Source organism: Xyrauchen texanus, chromosome 31, assembly GCF_025860055.1.
Source record: "Xyrauchen texanus isolate HMW12.3.18 chromosome 31, RBS_HiC_50CHRs, whole genome shotgun sequence".
Lineage (NCBI taxonomy): Eukaryota > Metazoa > Chordata > Actinopteri > Cypriniformes > Catostomidae > Xyrauchen > Xyrauchen texanus.
This window is the reverse complement of record NC_068306.1, coordinates 27112781-27131067: the sequence shown is the minus strand read 5'-3', so window position 1 is coordinate 27131067 and position 18287 is coordinate 27112781. Positions and strand designations below refer to the sequence as shown.

At 41.8% G+C, this 18287-nt stretch overlaps 2 protein-coding genes across 2 annotated transcripts in view; both read left to right on the top strand.

Moving 5' to 3' along the window:
• The first annotated feature begins 922 nt into the window (after positions 1-922).
• LOC127625367 (protein unc-119 homolog A-like) overlaps positions 923-18287 on the top strand; it is a 37212-nt gene continuing 19847 nt past the window's right edge. The window contains exon 1 of the mRNA XM_052100627.1: positions 923-1368. Coding sequence (XP_051956587.1) covers positions 1077-1368 — 292 coding nt within the window. The 5' untranslated portion in view covers positions 923-1076. The remainder of the gene's footprint in view (positions 1369-18287) is intronic.
• On the top strand, positions 12021-14041 carry LOC127625366 (putative per-hexamer repeat protein 5). The gene is made up of 2 exons (XM_052100626.1): positions 12021-12520; positions 12551-14041. The coding sequence occupies exons 1-2, from the start codon at positions 12331-12333 to the stop codon at positions 13213-13215; spliced, it is 855 nt and encodes a 284-aa protein (XP_051956586.1). The 5' UTR covers positions 12021-12330; the 3' UTR covers positions 13216-14041.

Here is an 18287-nt window from a genome sequence, read left to right as displayed (position 1 = left end):
AACATTTTTCTTCCTGTCTCTTAGGATGTTGGATATTCAGCGATAGTAGGCACAAAAATGAATTAGAAAAAATTAGTACATGATGCAATAAAGAAAAACCTTTGCTTAGTGTATGGACTATTTCTGATTACACAGTTGCATGCAAGTGTCTTCATAGAAATTGGCTGATTCAAGCAGGCAATGTGAACCAAAACAAATGGGCATGCACTCATAGTTGAATGATGATCAAGTTGATCAGAACTCTTTATAAACATATCCCATTGGCTCATTCCCTAGTATGAATGAAATTCTGTTTATGAAGTATGGCACAAGTAAAGCCAACCTTTTCACTGCGGTCAAAACTTTTTCTTTTCAAACTGTCGTGTGTCATAACTTTAACGCAATTTTTTTTTCTGTGTACTTGTGATGTTGGTTGTAAATGTCAATGCAGCACTTAATGACATTTGATTATTAGGTCTTGCGAAAACAACATCAACAATGGACAAAAACTATTCGAAGAAAAACATATATTCTTATAGTAGTCTATTATTCTCATTATTAAAAAAAATTATGGTAATGTTTAAAACGCTTGCACAAATTCTGCTAGAGTTCATTCATTTGATATGTTTTTATATTTGCACGTTTGCAGAACTGACGAATCAAATTGGGCCGTACCACAGTCCAAGCAGGGGAGAATACAAAATAGATATATAAAATAACCCTGGCACACACTGTTCGCTAGAATGGCCAATTCAATCCAAGCTTGACGACATAATTAATCGTAAATAATTTCCTTCGAGGACAACCGCCTTTGTATATCAGAAAGAAGGGTGTCATCAACTGGTGCCTGTTTTCGCCGCGCACCCAGTGAACGGCAGGCCACCTCCCCTCTGACGTACAGTGGTTCATCCCTCAGCTGGAGCGCGCGAGAGCGATTCAGAATCGAGTGTACACACCGACGCTGAGCGGAGAACAGGAGGATTAAAAAAAAAAAAAAACTCTAAAGCGGGCAACCTGATCAGCCTTTCGGGTGTGGGAGGGTTACTGTTTTGTGTCTGCTAGACCGGGGGAGCAGGGGGAAGGAGGAGGAACGGATAATGAGCTATTCTTGTACCAGCACAGGCAACAGCCAGGACCCATCGAGCGCTAAGAAGTCCGGCGGCGTTAATCCCAGTAGTTGCAGCGGCGGAGACACCGGTAACGGCAACAACAGTCACAGCATCCGCGGCAGCCAAGCAAACTCAAAGCCCGATTTAACCGAGGCCATGAAAGTCAAGAAGGGCTGTAACATGACAGACGTCGGGGTCCCCATCACCACAGAGGAGGAATTGCTCGCGAACAAAACGATCAGCGCCGAGGATGTGCTGGGATTGCAGAAGATCACTGAAAGTAAGTGGCCGAGTGGATCGAGACACACTCGGAAGGTTTCGGAATATGTCGTGCAATGAGCGAGCCCGCGGCGATTATTGATAGCTATTGAATTGATTGCGTTTGTATCAACGTCACAGATCATCTTGTTTATGAACAATTGTCCACTTCAAAACGAGGCATATTGTAGATCTTAATAAGAAAGATAAAGAGAGATTCGTCATCAAACAGTTACATAATGTAGAAAATGCTCATGAGTCAGCCAGTGTGTTTCTCAAGCTGCAGGCTTTGCCTACCATAAACATCTCAGTCTTGTTGTTATCCCAATGCACTCATTTTGCTCGGTATATCTTTATTAGTATTATAAATCCTTAATAATCATACTGATGAAATTGAAGTTATCAGAGGTAGTTGGTAATTGAAATAAATACATGGCAGACAATGTGTCAGTTCCCAAGGATCAACTCAAATTAGCCTCAGATTGTTCAGCCTTGCAGTCTTAAGTATGGTTAGGTAACAGGTGGCAAATAAGCCCTTCCATTACTGTTTTTAAAGGCCTGTGTAAAGGCTTATACAACATTCACATCTCATGGATCTTCTTGAAGAGGCTACATATAAACTCTGCCACCGAATATTTCATTTTTGTATAATTTAAAACTTTTAATTTATTGCAAGATTTAATTTAAGCATCATTGTGTTGTTCTCACAAAGCCACTCAAGCAAAAGTCCTGGTTCTATTTTACTTAAAATTAAAAAAAAAAAAATATTACTTTTGAAAATTTTATACATCGCAATTGCACTCCCCAAAGTTGTTGCACAGCACTTTTTTTTTTTATTTATTTTTTTTTTACTGTAATTAATACAATTATGTGTTTTGGTAAAGAGGATCATTAGAAAACACAGAATAGTCAAATTAAAACATCCTGATGTGTTATGGTAATAATGTTAATTTTACCTGGCGGTAATATGTGCTTAAGTGTCCTGAAAATGTCGCACTTAAAAAATAAAAAACCTAAATGGTCCTAAATGTTGCCAACTTTTTTTATTTTTTTATTTTATGTATTGATTTGAGGTTATATATGACCAGGACATTTTCTTGGCAGGTTTCTTGACAATAACCCTATGTCCATTCCCAGCCAATTCTGGATAATGGGAAATTGATCAGTCTGAACTTGCAGCCTCTAGCATTTAGAGAAATGATGCATGGGCTATTAGGGGGAGGGACATTCTCATTCTAGAGTGTTTGATTGGACAAACATCTGTGTAGTGCAGAGTCATCAATAGTTTGGTCCGTTTCCCTGGAAGAGAGACTGTAAATGTTTTCTGCATAAATCTGAATTGAATTTTGCTTTAAGAGAGCACTAGCATATGGATGACCTCAAAGCATACACATGGACCAAAATGCCCCAAAATTTTCAAAAAATGTCAATCCTTTTTTTTTTTTTTTTTACTTTTCTCCCCAATTTAGAATGCCCAAATGAGCTCTAGGTCCTCCTGTTGGCATAGTGACTCCCCTCATTCCGGGTGGCGGAGGATGAATCTCAGTTGCTTCCGTGTCAGTCTTGAAATTTAAAATTAAGACACTGGACAGCTTAAAAAAAATGGCCGACAGTGGACGCTCAATAAAAAAATTTATTCGCTGAGAATATTTGCTTATTAGAGGACTACAATGCTTCAAAATGTATTTTAATGAACACATTTTGTGATTTAACCCAAATAATTAAAAACACAACATTTTGTTACCATTTTTGAAGTTAAAGTCTTCAACCAAGTCTCAACTCAAGCCCCTTTCAGCCCCCCACTGGCTCAGCTGACAGTTATTTTCATTGGCAAAATGGAATGTAAACAAAAGTTAGCCTGAGGTGTGCTGTCTTACATTTTGGTCTTTAATTAGACTGATCTAAGTTTTTATGCAACTGACTGAAAAAATTAAGACCAACATTTTAGACGACTAACTAGTAAGACTAGTCTAAAACAGTTTTATGCAACCGGCCCCTGTTCTTAAGGCAAGACTTAACTAGTAGATTGTAAGCTCTCCGTAAAGTAATGCGTAGTCACATAATATGATGTTTACTTGTATTGATCCAATAAGCAGTCTTGATATTTGTACACAGAAGTGCTAAAAAGAATTTCAGTTTGATCTTGTTAAGCTTGATGTTCAAACATTGCTCACGTAACTGTCAGTTGTAATAAATTATATCCCCTTAAAATACAATATGTAATATATGTATATTTGCCCTGTGTAAATAACATAAAGGAACTGGATCTAAAATATATAAATATATAATGTGTGTGTGAATAAATAATACCGTAAAGTATTAAAAAAATCTTCCATAAATATTTAGTTTATACGTATGAGTTATGTCCTACCCAAGTTTCATGGTGCAATGCTCAAATATTTAGTAGTGCAAAAATTTGACATGGTGCCCATTTACACCACAACTTATCTCATTTTAATTTATGTATAGCTGGTGAAACTGGCCCCTGGAGTAGCAAGTTCGAATCCAGGGCATGCTGAGTGACTCCAGTCAGGCTTCCTAAGCAACCAATTGGCCCGGTTGCTGGGGTGGGTAGAGTCACGTTCGGTTATCATTATACACACGTGGTGAGTTGTGCGTGGATGCTGCGGAAAATCGCGCAAAGCCTCCACACGCGCTACGTCTCTGCGTTAACACACTCAACAAGCCACGTGAAAAGATGCGCGGATTGATGTCTCAGACGTGGAGGCAACTGAGATTCGTCCTCCGCCACCTGGGTTGAGGCGAGTCGCTACACCACCACGACGAGGACTTCGAGCGCATTGGGAATTGGGCATTCCAAATTGGGGAGAAAAGACAAAAATAAATCCTGATATGCACTGGGTGAGAGGGAAGAGGGCCTTGTTTCTTGCTGAGTGGAGAATTTCTAATGTGCCCTAACAAATATAGTTGTGCAGTTCATCTTGTTTCTAGCCCAATCAACCAGCATGTTCATAAACAGTTATATAATTTTACCTGTTTGCTATGTTTTACTTCAAAAGCCTTCCTGTCAGGCATCTGTGAACATCTGAAAAATCCTGCCCACACAGATCAACAAACCTGTGCATTTCATTGGGTTGCTTTGAGTCATCAAGAGACTCTAACCTCAGCTCTGATGAATGCTGTATAATTTTGTCAGTTTACATCTCAGTCCTTTTCTTCTTGATCTGTCAATATTTGTAATACTTTTGCTGTTCTCTTCGCTGTCATTCATCTTGCTTTGAAGACAAAACAAGACTTTGCTCTTTTTTATTTTTTTTGTATTTAGAATGGCTAACGGTGAGCTTTTCACATCATTTGATCATATAAAACCGCGATTGCTTTCCTCATGCTTGTATGTAACCTCTGCCAGTTAATCTTACTTAACCTCATATTTTAATCCTTTTACTTTTATTTATTGAGCAGAGCCATTATAACATTTTCTGTAGAGCATTTGAAAAAGGGTGTAAAAAATAGCTGTTGGCAACTGATTATACTCAAAGGGACCAATAGTAATTGCCAAGAGCTTATGTTGAGATTTTGCCATGGAAACTGTTTCTGCATGTTGGAGGTGGGACCCCCCATCACCACCTTATTAGTGTCCAGGAGACCCAAAGCTTTAGAGAATCCTCTTTCCAGTAGACACTTGCTCTTTCATTATTGTTTTTAATGTACTAAGTTAAAGTGGTAATTTAGTACGCTCAATATAATTAGATTTCAATGTCATAAAAAAAAATGACATTTGAATTAAGCTTTAAGAAAATGTTATTTTTAATGAATTTATTTTCCTACAAATTGAACTATTTGATTGGGGGGGGGCTGACTACCAGCATTGACTACCACACCTAGAGTCGCGAGTTAGAATCCAGGGCATGCGGAGTGACTCCAGCTAGGTCTCCTATGCGATCAAATTGGCCCGGTTGCTAGGGAGGGTAGAGTCACATGGGGTAACCTCCTCGTGGTCGAGATTAGGGGTTCTCTCTCTCAATGGGCCACATTGTGTGTGGATCGCGGAGAGTAGCATGAGCTTCCCGTGCTGTGAGTCTCTGCGGTGTCATGCACAACGAGCCACGTGATAAGATGCATGGATTGACTGTCTTCGAAGACATGTGACATGTCCTCCACAACCCGGATTGAGGCGAGTAACCGCTCCACCATGAGGACCTACCTAATTGGGAGAAAAAGGGCAAAAAACAAAACAATTTGATAATTTTATTAAATTGAAATGCTTAAAAAAAAAAAATCTCAAACATAGGCTAAAATATGTTTTGAGTGTAGAATACTACTTCAGAATCTATGCTAAAGAAATAATTCAGCCAGAATTTTAAATAAGTTTAAAATTTTTGCCTTCATGTCTTTCCAAACCTGTGTGCTGCTGTTTTTTTTTTCTTCCATAAAACACAACAGAAACAGAATCTCTATGAAGCTCTTTTCCATATAAGGGTAGTTCATTTTGACCACAGCTGTCAAAATTTATTTTTAATAATAGGCTTGATGTAATTAGATCTAATCAATGAGATGTCCTAAATATTAGAAAAAAATAAAGTAATACACATTTCCTAAATGTTCTAAACTTGCCTGGTTCAAACTTTAGATCATTCCACCACCTGGCTTTCTATCAAAAATTGCTCTTAGTTAATATGACTTTGTCTAATGTCAAAATGACGTCATCTCCAAGTAGTAGTGTATGCATAAGAATTATGCACAGTCAGTACCAGGAAAAGGAAGTATAAGAAGGTCGGAGGATGTTCAATGAGATTTTATTTTCTTTTTTTTTTTTCGCTGCAAATATCTTTCCGGAGCATGACTGTCTTCAGTTTGCAAGATGTTGGTATGATACCAGTAGCTCTCTGTGAGAATGTCCGTTTACAAAATTTTTAAATTGGACCATTTTTTTTTTTTGTTCTCGCTCATTATGTACATAGGGCTTTCCCTATTTTTTTACTTTCTGAATATTGAACATGGCCTTCTGGGAAAATTAAGGGAGTATGGGGCATTCAGGTAAATTGGGTCACATTTTGTGACTCAATTTATGTCTAAATGTGGACCAATTTACCTGATTCTCCCTGGTTCTTAGTCTTCTTGAACAATCATGTTTGCTTCTGTTTTTGTCTGTAATATGTTTGTTTTCATTAGGTATTTGACCTTAGCCACCATAGCTGAAAAGCAACCACTAATCACCAAATTTTAGCCATTTAAAAAAAAGGGTTTCTAATTCACTTGCAGTTTTGCATTAACACAGCTCACATTTCAGTCCGTTGAAGCACAGTTCTCGGAGTATTGCTACTAAATTAATCCAGTGGTCCTAATGAATTCAGAGGTGGAAATGGAGATCTATAAAGGCTTTTATTAGAAATAGGGGAGCTTAAATCATATTCTTTGACTAAATTAGGCAATATTTGTGTGCCTTCCTACAACTAAAATCAAGAAAATACCTTCCACTTATTTGATTCCAGGGCAAATTATATAATAATATGTAGATCGTTTAATTTTAACTTGAGCCTTGGAAATAATTTGTACACAGTTGGACATTATGTATACATCAGTGTTTTATGTAATAGTGCAGTAGAAATTCTGTGCTTAATTTAAAGCATGACCCAGCTTCAGTGTTGATTTAATGAGATCGAATTGGCAGTGATTCAAAAGTGAGAGACACTGTTACCTCGTCTTCTCCAACAAAAATAAATACTCAATACTCAAAAATATTTTATCTACTCAAGAATCCATCTCACCTCCCAGTTTTACTCACTGTTACAGAAAGGTGCACTTTAAAAGCTGAGCTTTTGTTTGGCTCAAGACAAAAAGGGCAATATTGTTGACAAAGAAGAGTAGGAGGAAAGTTGTTACTGTATTATTAATGATAAAGGTTTGCAGGTCAAGCGGTGTTCCTTTTTTAATTAAAAAAGTAATCTGCCTTTCAGATACAAAAATGTGTGCAGTGTCGATTTATAGTGTTGACAAGAATATATAGACTTAAAAAAAAAAACAGCCTGGTCTCATGAACATTAAATGACCGTGGTACATTATGCAAAGATGAAATTACGTGCTAAATTACACGTTTGGCTGCAGTTTCCCAGTGAAATGTCCAGCAGAGGGCGCCTAAAGCAAGTGAAATGGTGTCATAATCGGACAAGGTTTTAAGGTGATTAATTGCAAAAAATACATGTTTATAAAATCATAATCAGCTGTTGTAGTCGTGATTTGTGTGAAAGTAAATAAAACGTACAGTTGTTGTAGTGCCTCTTGTTAATTTTTCTAGGAAATTTCAGCAAAATGTAGAACGCAGCATGTAAATGTAATTTTGCTAAAATGTAGTTACAGTTACGTTCATTCTATGAGATTAGTTTCAAAAAACACTACAAATCAAAGATAAGCTTATTTTGACCATCTACAGTATGTGTTATGACCTTTGTCAAAGTTTCACTTTTTTTTTTTACTTTGATTTAAATAAACTGAGATTCAACAGGGTCTTTCTCACCTTCTGTAACTCTGTGCTCTCTGGTGACTACTTTGACTGTTATTTCCTGTGTCTTATTCCAGTGCCTAAATCTGCACTTCTAAACTCCAGATGGCTAATCTGCAAATCTTAATGTGCTAAAAATGGATACAACTCCTTCGCAACATAGTGTCCTTAGCGTGGCGTGGCACCTTCCGCAAAGCATGAAAATCTAAGGTGAACACATGGACAGTATGGTTATCAAGTGATTTGACTCCAGGTTATTAGAATTAGCCTGGAAATACACTTTATGAAAGTATGTAAAGGCTGACATGGCAGCTTTGCAAACACATTGCAGTTGTGCTGTCCTGTTGTAGGCCAGCATATTCAACATGCTTTTATGCATTACTTTGGTGGTAACACATTTTAATAGAATTGAAACCTCCATAGTAAAGGGGTCAATAAAATTACCTTCAAATGTGTGTAGTGCGCTTCTAAAAGCTAGTATTAGTGTTCGTTAATCGTAATTAATCGAAGATTTTGAAAGCGTTGAAATGTGACCTGTCAAAATGCATTTATTTTCTTTTAAGGAAAGAAAATCGCAATATGTAACTTGTGTTACTATTGTGTTGCTTTATTAACATAATTTTCCAAACAAAGCCTTCCACAGTATAAAGATAGAAATGCACTAAAATAGCATTAATTCAAGTTCCATTAAACGTTTTCCTGAGTCTAAATGAGAGGTTTTATAATTGAAAGAACTAGTCCCCATAGGTTTGCATATTCATTGCAAAGTGCATTGAATCTCTTATTCCCTCATTCTCCACAATATTAATCTGCTGGCGGGCTGTGGCTATCCACTTTTGAAGTGGAGTACACATAATTCATGTTAGGCATCAAGCGCTGCTTTGAACTCCAAATGAAAAGTGTTGCAGACAGTGGCCTTGTTTGCAGTGGCATGATACCCATACTACTCTTACTGCTTCTTACACTTCTGTGTATAGCAGAAATAGTAAGAGTAGTATGGTAGTATGCCATTCAGAACATGGCCAGTGTCTTCTGCTTTTAGTGCGGACACTGCCAAGTTGTCCAGGAGAAATCCAAGAAGCTAGCCTACCACAGTGGGTACCTTTTAGATATTATGGGGCTTTTCCACTGCACGGTACAACTCGACTCTGCTTTCTTTTTTGGGGTTTTACACTGTGGATAGTACCTGGTACCTGATACTTTTTTTTTTTGTACCACCTCTGTTGAGGTTCCAAGCAAGCCTAACCAATACGAAATGTGACAAGAAATCACCGATTGGTTCGGGAGAATCGTCCGACACACGACCTCAACCCGCTAGTTTTAAAGTTAGCAACAGCGATAACAGTATAATTTGTTCACGCGTCTTTCGAATTGTGAAAAAAGAAATGGCTGTGCGCAAAACCATGCCGTGGTCCATAAACGAGGTGCAGATGGTCCACTCGTTAACAATGAGTGACACAAACAATTCTCTGAGGAAGTGTCTCAGATGTTGGCCGCATATGGCTACCACCGGACCTACCAACAGTGTAGGGAAAAGTTAAACAAACTTAAGTGACTACAGAACTATCAAGGAAAAGTGGAAGTGGTTCGACCAAATGGATGCTATCTAGACCGGCGAGCAATGGGAGGGAGTGTGCCCTGGACTGGCGTTGATTCACGATGGAGGATGGTATGTTTTGTTATGTTAACTCTATACTCTGCTTGAAAGCTTCACTTTCTTTAGTTGATCAGCTACTGGAAGCTTGTAAAACAACCAGGCCAATTTAACTGTCACACTTGTGTAAAATCACCGTGCACCAACTGCTTTATGCAGCACAATGAGCTAGTAGCTAACATCTAGCGGTCGTGTTATTGTTTTGGTCAGTTTGTGTCGTGTTTAATATGATTTCACGGCAGTAGAGGTGGAGTAACTATGACGATCAGCCTATAATCCCACCCACATTGAGGTGGCTCTAAACTGCAATGGAAATTCAAGATCAGAAAAGTAAAGCGAGTAGAGTTGAGGCGAGTCGAACTGTAACAAGCAGTGGAAAAGTGTCAATAGTTAAGACTTGGTGTGAGACGACCTTACAAATGCTGCTAAGTACTTGTTTTTTGTCACAAATCTCATCTGTGTTTTTGTAAGAAGTCCTTTCTCCATCACTTGTTCATTGATACAGAATCTGTTACGAATGGAGGCAGCGAAGCAGATGAGGAAATGCGGATCCAATCGCAGTTCAACTTTATTAAGTAAACAAACAGGCAAAACACAAAACACGGGAACAAAGGGAAAACCCTCAATGGGGAAATAAAACATAAAACTAGAAAACACGGGCAGGGAACACATACCAGGCTAACAACAACATTCAACGAACGACAAGGGGTGAACAAAAAGCAGGGCTTAAATACACAGTGAGTGATGACTGAATGAGATACAGGTGAAAACAATGAACAAAATGGCAGTGAAGATGGCAGATTCTGGGAAGTGTAGTTCTAAACAAGGACAAGTGAACACAAAGGCTAACCAAAAGACAAAAGTGAAAACTAAGGAATGCAAAGGTGGCAGACAAAGGGCAACAGTGAAACAAGACAAGGAATTCCTAACATAGCCCCCCCTCAAGGATCGGATTCCAGACGATCAACATAAAACAAAAAATGTCCATTGACTGGGGGGGGGCTTGTGGTGGGCAGACAGACCAAGGGGGGCAACGACGGGCAGACAGGCAGTCCAGGGGGCAACGAAGGGTAGACAGGAAGTTCAAGGGGGCACAGATGGCAGGCAGGAAGTCCAAGGGGGCACAGATGGCAAGCAGGAAGTCCAAGGGGGCACAGATGGCAGGCAGGAAGTTCAAGGGGGCACAAAGGGCAAGGACAGGTTCAGGTGGTCTGGGAGCTGGCCACCGGGCAAGGACAGGTTTGGGGAACCTGGGAGGAGGCCACAGGACGGGAACAGGGTCAGGAGGCCTGGGAGGAGGCCACAGGACAGGGACTGGGTCAGGGGGCCTGGGAAGAGGCCACAGGACGGGAACAGGGTCAGGAGGCCTGGGAGGAGGCCACAGGACAGGGACTGGGTCAGGAGGCCTGGGAGGAGGCCACAGGACAGGGACTGGGTCAGGAGGTCTGGGAGGAGGCCACAGGACAGGGACTGGGTCAGGGGGTCTTGGAAGAGGCCACAGGACGGGAACAGGGTCAGGAGGCCTGGGAGGAGGCCACAGGACAGGCACTGGGTCAGGAGGCATGGGAGGAGGCCACAGGACAGGGACCGGGTCAGGAGGCCTGGGGGAAGGCCACAGGACGGGAACAGGGTCAGGAGGCCTGGGAGGAGGCCACAAAGGCGGTGACCTGGAAGGCTCTGGCGGTGAAGCCGTAGGAGGCTCGGGAGGCGGAGCCGCAGGAGGCTTGGGAGGCAGAGCCGAGGGAGGCTCAGCTGAGGGAGGCTCTGGAGGCGGAGCTGAGGGAGGCTCAGAGGCCTCAGGGGGCGGAGCCGTGGGAGGCTCAGGAGGCAGAGCCGAGGGAGGAGGAACCATGGAAAGCTTGGGAGGCTCAGGGGGCGGAGCCGCAGGAGGCTCGGGAGGCTCAGCTGAGGGAGGCTCTGGAGGCGGAGCTGAGGGAGGCTCAGAGGCCTCAGGGGGCGGAGCCGTGGGAGGCTTAGGAGGCAGAGCCGAGGGAGGAGGAACCATGGAAAGCTCGGCAGGCTCAGGGGGCAGAGCCGTGGGAGGCTCAGGAGGCAGAGCAGAGGGAGGCTCGAGAGGTGGAGCCCTGGGAATCTCGGGAGGAGGAGCCCTGGCAGACTCGAGAGACTTGAGAGATGGAGCCCTGGGAGGCGGAGCCCTAGGAGGCTTGGGAGGAGGAGCCCTGGGTGGCTCGGGAGACTTGGGAGGAGGAGCCCTGGGTGGCTCGGGAGACTTGAGAGGCGGAGCCCTGGAAGGCTCGAGAGGCTTGAGAGGCGGAGCCCTGGGAGGCTCAAGAGACTTGAGGGGAGGAGCCCTGGGAGGCTCAAGAGACTTGAGGGGTGGAGCCCTGGGAGGCTCGAGAGGCTTGAGAGGCGGAGCACTGGGAGGTTCGAGAGGAGCCCTGGGAGGCTCGGGAGACTTGAGAGGCGGAGCCCTGGAAGGCTCAAGAGGAGCCCTGGAAGACTCGAGAGGCGGAGCCCTGGGAGGCTCGAGAGGCTTGAGAGGCGGAGCTCTGGAAAGCTCGGGAGGCTCGGAAGGCGGAGCTCTGGGAAGCTCGGGAGGCGGAGCTCTGGGAAGCTCGGGAGGCGGAGCTCTGGAAAGCTCGGGAGGCGGAGCTCTGGAAAGCTCGGGAGGCGGAGCTCTGGAAAGCTCAGGAAGCTCGGGAGGCGGAGCTCTGGAAAGCTCGGGAGGCGGCGCTCTGGAAAGCTCGGGAGGCGGAGCTCTGGAAAGCTCGGGAGGCGGAGCTCTGGGAGGCTCGGAACGCGGAGCTCTGGAAAGCTCGGGAGGCTCGGAAGGCGGAGCTCTGGAAAGCTCGGGAGGCGGAGCTCTGGGAAGCTCGGGAGGCTCGAGGGGCGCAGGCTCTAGGACGGGCATGACCATTGGCGCTGGCTTTTGGTCAGTCCAGGCTATTGGCATTAGCCCGGGAACGGTCGAGGCTACAGGCGCTGGCTCAGGGACGGTCGAGGCTACAGGCGCTGGCTCAGGGACGGTCGAGGCTACAGCTGCTGGCTCAAGGACGACCAAGGCGACAGGCACTGGCTCACTGACCTCTGAGGCGACAGGTACTGGCTCACTGACCTCTGAGGCGACAGGCTCTGGCTGGGTGACTGTGGTATGCGCTGGCTTGGGTTCGCTGACCGTGGCTGACGAGGGCTCTGGCTCGCAGACCGAGGCAGGCGAGGGTTCTGGCTCGCTGACCGTAGCTGACGAGGGCTCTGGCTCGCTGACCGTAGCTGACGAGGGCTCTGGCTCGCAGACCGGGGCAGGCTCTGGCTCTAGCTCGCTGACCGTAGCTGACGAGGGCTCTGGCTCGCAGACCGGGGCAGGCGTGGGCTCTGGCTCGCAGACCGGGGCAGGCGTGGGCTCTGGCTCGCTGACCGTGGCAGGCGGAGACTGGGGAGCAGAAGCCTTTCCTCTTCTCCTCCTCCGCCGGGCGGACGAAGCAGGCAACGCTGGCTCGTTGGCCGTGGTAGGCGTGAAGGGACGAACCACGGGCGAAGGGAGAGTTACCACTGTGGGAGGAGTGGCAGGGTTCTCCTCGATGACGCCCACAGTAAACGGTGAACCGCAGGCCAGCAGAGTCTCCTCCACGAGCGCGTGGAGCGTCCAGCCGCACGTTGCCTGTGGCAACCGCTCCTTGAGCGCACTGTTCAGGCTCGCCCGGAAAAACCCCACCAGGTCGGAGTCAGGGAATTCGGTGGCACTCGCAATCGTGAGGAAATCGCGGATGTGGTCCTCCACCAGACAATTTCCCTGACTAAGGCTGAGCAGCTGACAGCTCGCTTTTCGAACCGCTGGATCCATGTTTGGTTGTTCGTTCTGTTACGAATGGAGGCAGCGAAGCAGACGAGGAGATGCGGATCCAATCGCAGTTCAACTTTATTAAGTAAACAAACAGGCAAAACACAAAACACGGGAACAAAGGAAAAACCCTCAATGGGGAAATAAAACATAAAACTAGAAAATACGGGCAGGGAACACATACCAGGCTAACAACAACATTTAACGAACGACAAGGGGTGAACAAAAAGCAGGGCTTAAATACACAGTGAGTGATGACTGAATGAGATACAGGTGAAAACAATGAACAAAATGGCAGTGAAGATGGCAGGTGGATTCTGGGAAGTGTAGTTCTAAACAAGGACAAGTGAACACGAAGGCTAACCAAAAGACAAAAGTGAAAACTAAGGAATGCAAAGGTGGCAGACAAAGGGCAACTGTGAAACAAGACAAGGAATTCCTAACAGAATCACTGTTGTGTTTGTGGGATGTTTGAGTCTGTGTAATGTCGCTGGACACAGAACAAAGGTTCGCCCTATTCCAGCCAGTGTCACTGAGCTGAATAAAATGTCCGAATGTGAATTTTTTTATTTCTGCAAATTAATGCATAACCGTTAAAGACACTGAGAGTCAGAAAAAAAATATTTAAGATTGATTCCCAGTCCTATTTATGGAAAGCCTGATTTGAGATTACACCTCCAAACAAAAACAAGTTGTTTAAATATGTCAGTAAAATCTGTTAAAAACTTCAAAGGGTCTCTTGTTTTATTGATGAGGCTGTTCTAGACAGCCTCAGTTTTAAGGTCTCCAAAAATGTGATGCCAGTAGAGGCAAGGTTTTCAAGATCAGCGTTTGTCCTAGACTGCTTGCAGACAAAAGGTACACATACTAATGAGAGTTTGGAAACCAACAATATTGATGCTAATTTGAACAATCGCTGGGCGATAAGGCCAAAATTGTTATCACGATAATCTTTTTCATATTCTTCGATATTTATCACGATATACATTTACACATTGCACTTTCTTTATTCTATTTCAAAGTTGATGGAAGAAAAGAAGAAAAAATAAATTCTAAACAGTCAAAATAGTCTCTACAAATCTCTGTGGGATCTTTTACCAATTGTACCGTTTATCAATTCAAAATGAATGTTAAAAGATCATCTGTTTGTTCTGAAGCATAGATACAGCAGTCCAGTATTTGTTGGAATATTTTTACATTAAAATGAAATCTTTTTTTATATTTCTTTAGATTCAGATACCCAAGTATGGGGCATAGAGGCCCTTGTGACTGTGGAATGATGCTGAATGTGGGTTATGGGGTGTCCCGAGAGAAAATTTAAAAATGTAAAAAACATTTTGTATATTTTCATTAAAGTGAGAGACTAGTCTACCAACTAGTCATTTTAGTCTTTCCTTATCCATTCCAGACATCTAAATAATTTTCACAAAATTAGAACAGAAATCAATTTGTTTATTATTAAAGGCTCATAACATGCTGATTAATAAAGATACATTTAGAAGTGAAAAACGTTTTGGTCTAGAAGGTGCTTTGAATTGACGTTACCTCATGCGGCGCTTCATGTCTACACACATGCAGGGAAAAGAGGCAACTCGTGCGCAGCAGGACAGGGCAGAAATGATGCATGTTTGGTGCTAGAGAACAATATTCAAGATTACACCACAGAAAGATCAGAGCTGTTGTCCACATCACTGTTGTTCTGTCACGCTCGTCACTAGAGACAAATGAGAGGGTGCAACTGTTGTCATGAAGTCTTGCGGTGCAGATGGAATCAATCTATCTTAAAGATCCACATGATGTAGTCATAAGGATGGTTGAACACACCCATATCGCGTTTTCAGAAGTGTGTGACACGCTGTCGCTCCTAAACATAAGACAAAAGTAATTGAGTGTTTTGTCTGCGTGATCTAAATCACCAGTATTTTATAATAAAAGAAAAAAACATTCACATTGGCTACAATTTCTCCGGAAGTGACTTTCATCCTTTTGAACATCCGTGGAAACTCTGCTTTGTTCGCACATTGTTTTTTTCCACATAATTTACATTAGCAACTTGGATGGAAACATAGCTGATTTGTTGGACTGCACAACTGGTCATAGCTTTTGAAAATCTGTTCTCAAATGATGCATTACCAATTTAAAGTCTTTATTTTATTTTGACAAATTTCCTTTTTGCTAAAATGTTACATTTTGCATGGAAAAGTGTTTGTCATTTTGCCGCAACAAAGGCATCCATCTAGCGTGTGTTTACAAAAAAAAAAAAATGGAGCAGATGGATGCAAGCACTCAGGTGTGAGAATCCCTTAGAATGTCCACTGGTTGATATGCATTCAAGAAGACTTCCTGAACTGTCCATGACTTAAACATGGACCACTTACACTTATGTTTTCTATTCAATTACATTTATTCATTTGGCAGATGCTTTTATCCAAAGCGACTTACAAAAGAGGAAAACATAAGCGAATCATCTTAAGGAGACATTTGTACGAAAAGTGCCATTCTACAAAGCATTCCAAACAGATATAAGTGCATCAAATATATATAATTTTTTATTTTTTTTTGTGACTACTCTTTTCTTTTAATTCATCAATAGGCTGTTGGGTTTGTCTCCATGATGTGTTCACAGTGGCCTAGCTTCTCACCCCAGCACTTGATACTAATGCAGAGCGATCCAGGGTCATGTAAAAACGGCTAAAGGCACGACGCTCATGACTGTACTGGCTTACATGTTTGTGATGTTGTGTCCTCTATCAGGTTCTCTTTCTCTCTAATATGCATTTGTGTTCGTGTGAGATAAGAACATTGAGTACCTTGAGGTTTTTTACTCTGGTATCTACATCCTGTTAATGAGCTTGTGCAATAAGTGTTGCAAAACATTGCAGAAGAGTTAAAATCCTCTTATGCTTTCAAAATCGCATCATTCTGTGTTTCTAAGTGTTACCTAGATGATATGTGTGATTTATTTTAAAAGATGGGAAGTGATTGCTAGTAAAGGATTGTTTTTACCCAGCATCTAGTTTGCACAGGTTAGGTTTTAGTGCATCTGGTTGCAGCATAACTACATTTCTTTGTAGGAAAATCACACTCTGTATTGGGATTGCATGTCTGCATTAATGATAATGGTTTTAGGCTAAATGGTTATTTTAGGCTTATCGGGTCTCTTAGTTGGTGTTTGATTAGCTAGCTATTTTTCAGTTCCTATGAGAGTGCAAATGTTATGATGTCGCAAATGTGTTGTGGTTGTTTATGTGGTTGTGCAGTATGGCAATGAATATACCCAAAGCGCATGTTAAACAGCACGTTACATGGTGCCTAAAGGTCAGAAAAGTACTGATGGGGTTTTTTTTTTAATCAATGTTTTGCACAAATCTAGTTTCTTTATTTGATGTGTCTATTTTAATGACATTTAAAATTTTCACAATCCCTTGATTTACAGAACTGGAAAACACATTTTGAGGTGGTTAGTTACTTGGATGAATAGCTTGTTAGTTATAGTTGAAGTCAGAAGTTTACACACACATTAGCCAAATACATTTAAACTAATTTTCACAATTTCTGACATTTAATCATCAAAAACATTCCCTGTCTTAGGTTATTTAGGATCACTACTTTATTTTAAAATGTGAAACGTCAGAATAATAGTAGAGAGAATTATTTATTTCAGCTTTTATTCCTTTCACCACATTCCCAGTGGGTCAGAAGTTTACATACACATATTTGGTAGCATTGCCTTTAAATTGTTTAACTTGGGTCAAACGTTTTGGGTAGCGTTCCACAAACTTCTCACAATAAGTTGCTGGAATATTGGCCCATTTCTCCAGACAGAACTGGTGTAACTGAGTCAGGTTTGTAGGCTTCCTTGCTCGTTGGTTAGCTAGATACTTGGATGAATAATTCATTAGTTTGCTTGGTTATGTGTTTGGTTTGTTGCTTGGTTTTTATTTTGTTAATTGGTTGTTGTTGTTTTTTGTTTGCTTGGTTAGTTCATTAGCATAAGGCATACATTTTTCATAGGATCTGTGCTATGGCAATAATACATTTGTTGGTTTTATTTACATATTTATCGCCCTTTTGTTCAGTCACTTATCAACAGGACAGTATAGAGAGGAGAGAGTGATTGTGATTGGGGGGACCAGAAGGAATTGAATTGCTTGCATGAGCAACAATGTGCTTGACAACATGCACTAACCACAAGGCCATGACCCTGACAATATGTTGGCTACATTTGTAGAAAAGAGGAAATTTGAAGTGTAAGTAAAGTGAGTAGAACACTTCCAGAACATTCTGTCTCTGCCGCCCACCGTGTGACATGCTAGTGTGACACTGGCTCATTCCCAACTCATAGACACACACCTTCTATTCTGTGCATTACCTCACTGTTCTGGGCCATCTGTCCAAGAGCGGATTACACTCCACCTCTTATTAATGTACTGCTTCATAGGGGTGGGCGATATGACCAAAATCTTATGTCACGATATGAGAAATGTTATATCACAATAACGATACATATATTGTGATATAGTAATTTTCTTTTCTGGAAAACCAATAAAAATTGGTTAACATAATAAATAACCATATTTTCATGCCTATTTTTGGAAGATCTTTTTTCTCCTTATTTAGAATTTTACAAACCGTTAAAATTAAAATAAATACTAAGGTTTTAAATCAACCATACCATATTACTCAATTTCACATTATGCCACATTTTGGTGTATTTTGTTGACCAATATTATTATAAACTTTCCTCAAGAAACGTTTTGATCTTTTCAAAGCAACAAAGAAAATATTACATCATTTTAGTAAAAATATAATACACAACGAAAACAACACGTCTTGCAGAAAATTAATGTAAAATATATTTAAACACTTATTGCAATACAAATTATGAAATTAATACAGAACGTATCTTTTTGCTTTCATAAAATTCTTTAATTTGCTTCATTTTGAGGCAGTAAAACTGTTTGTTTTACCACAAGTGATTATCGTCACGTGGCGCAGTTTGCGGATTAAATTTTTCTAATCCGTGTC

Excerpts from the sequence above, each read along its gene's own strand:
- LOC127625366 (XM_052100626.1), top strand. The coding sequence starts at position 12,331 with ATGACCATTGGCGCTGGCTTTTGGTCAGTCCAGGCTATTGGCATTAGC. Across the intron at positions 12,521-12,550 it reads ACTGACCTCTGAGGCGACAG|GCTCTGGCTGGGTGACTGTG; the intron begins GTACTGGCTCAC and ends CTGAGGCGACAG.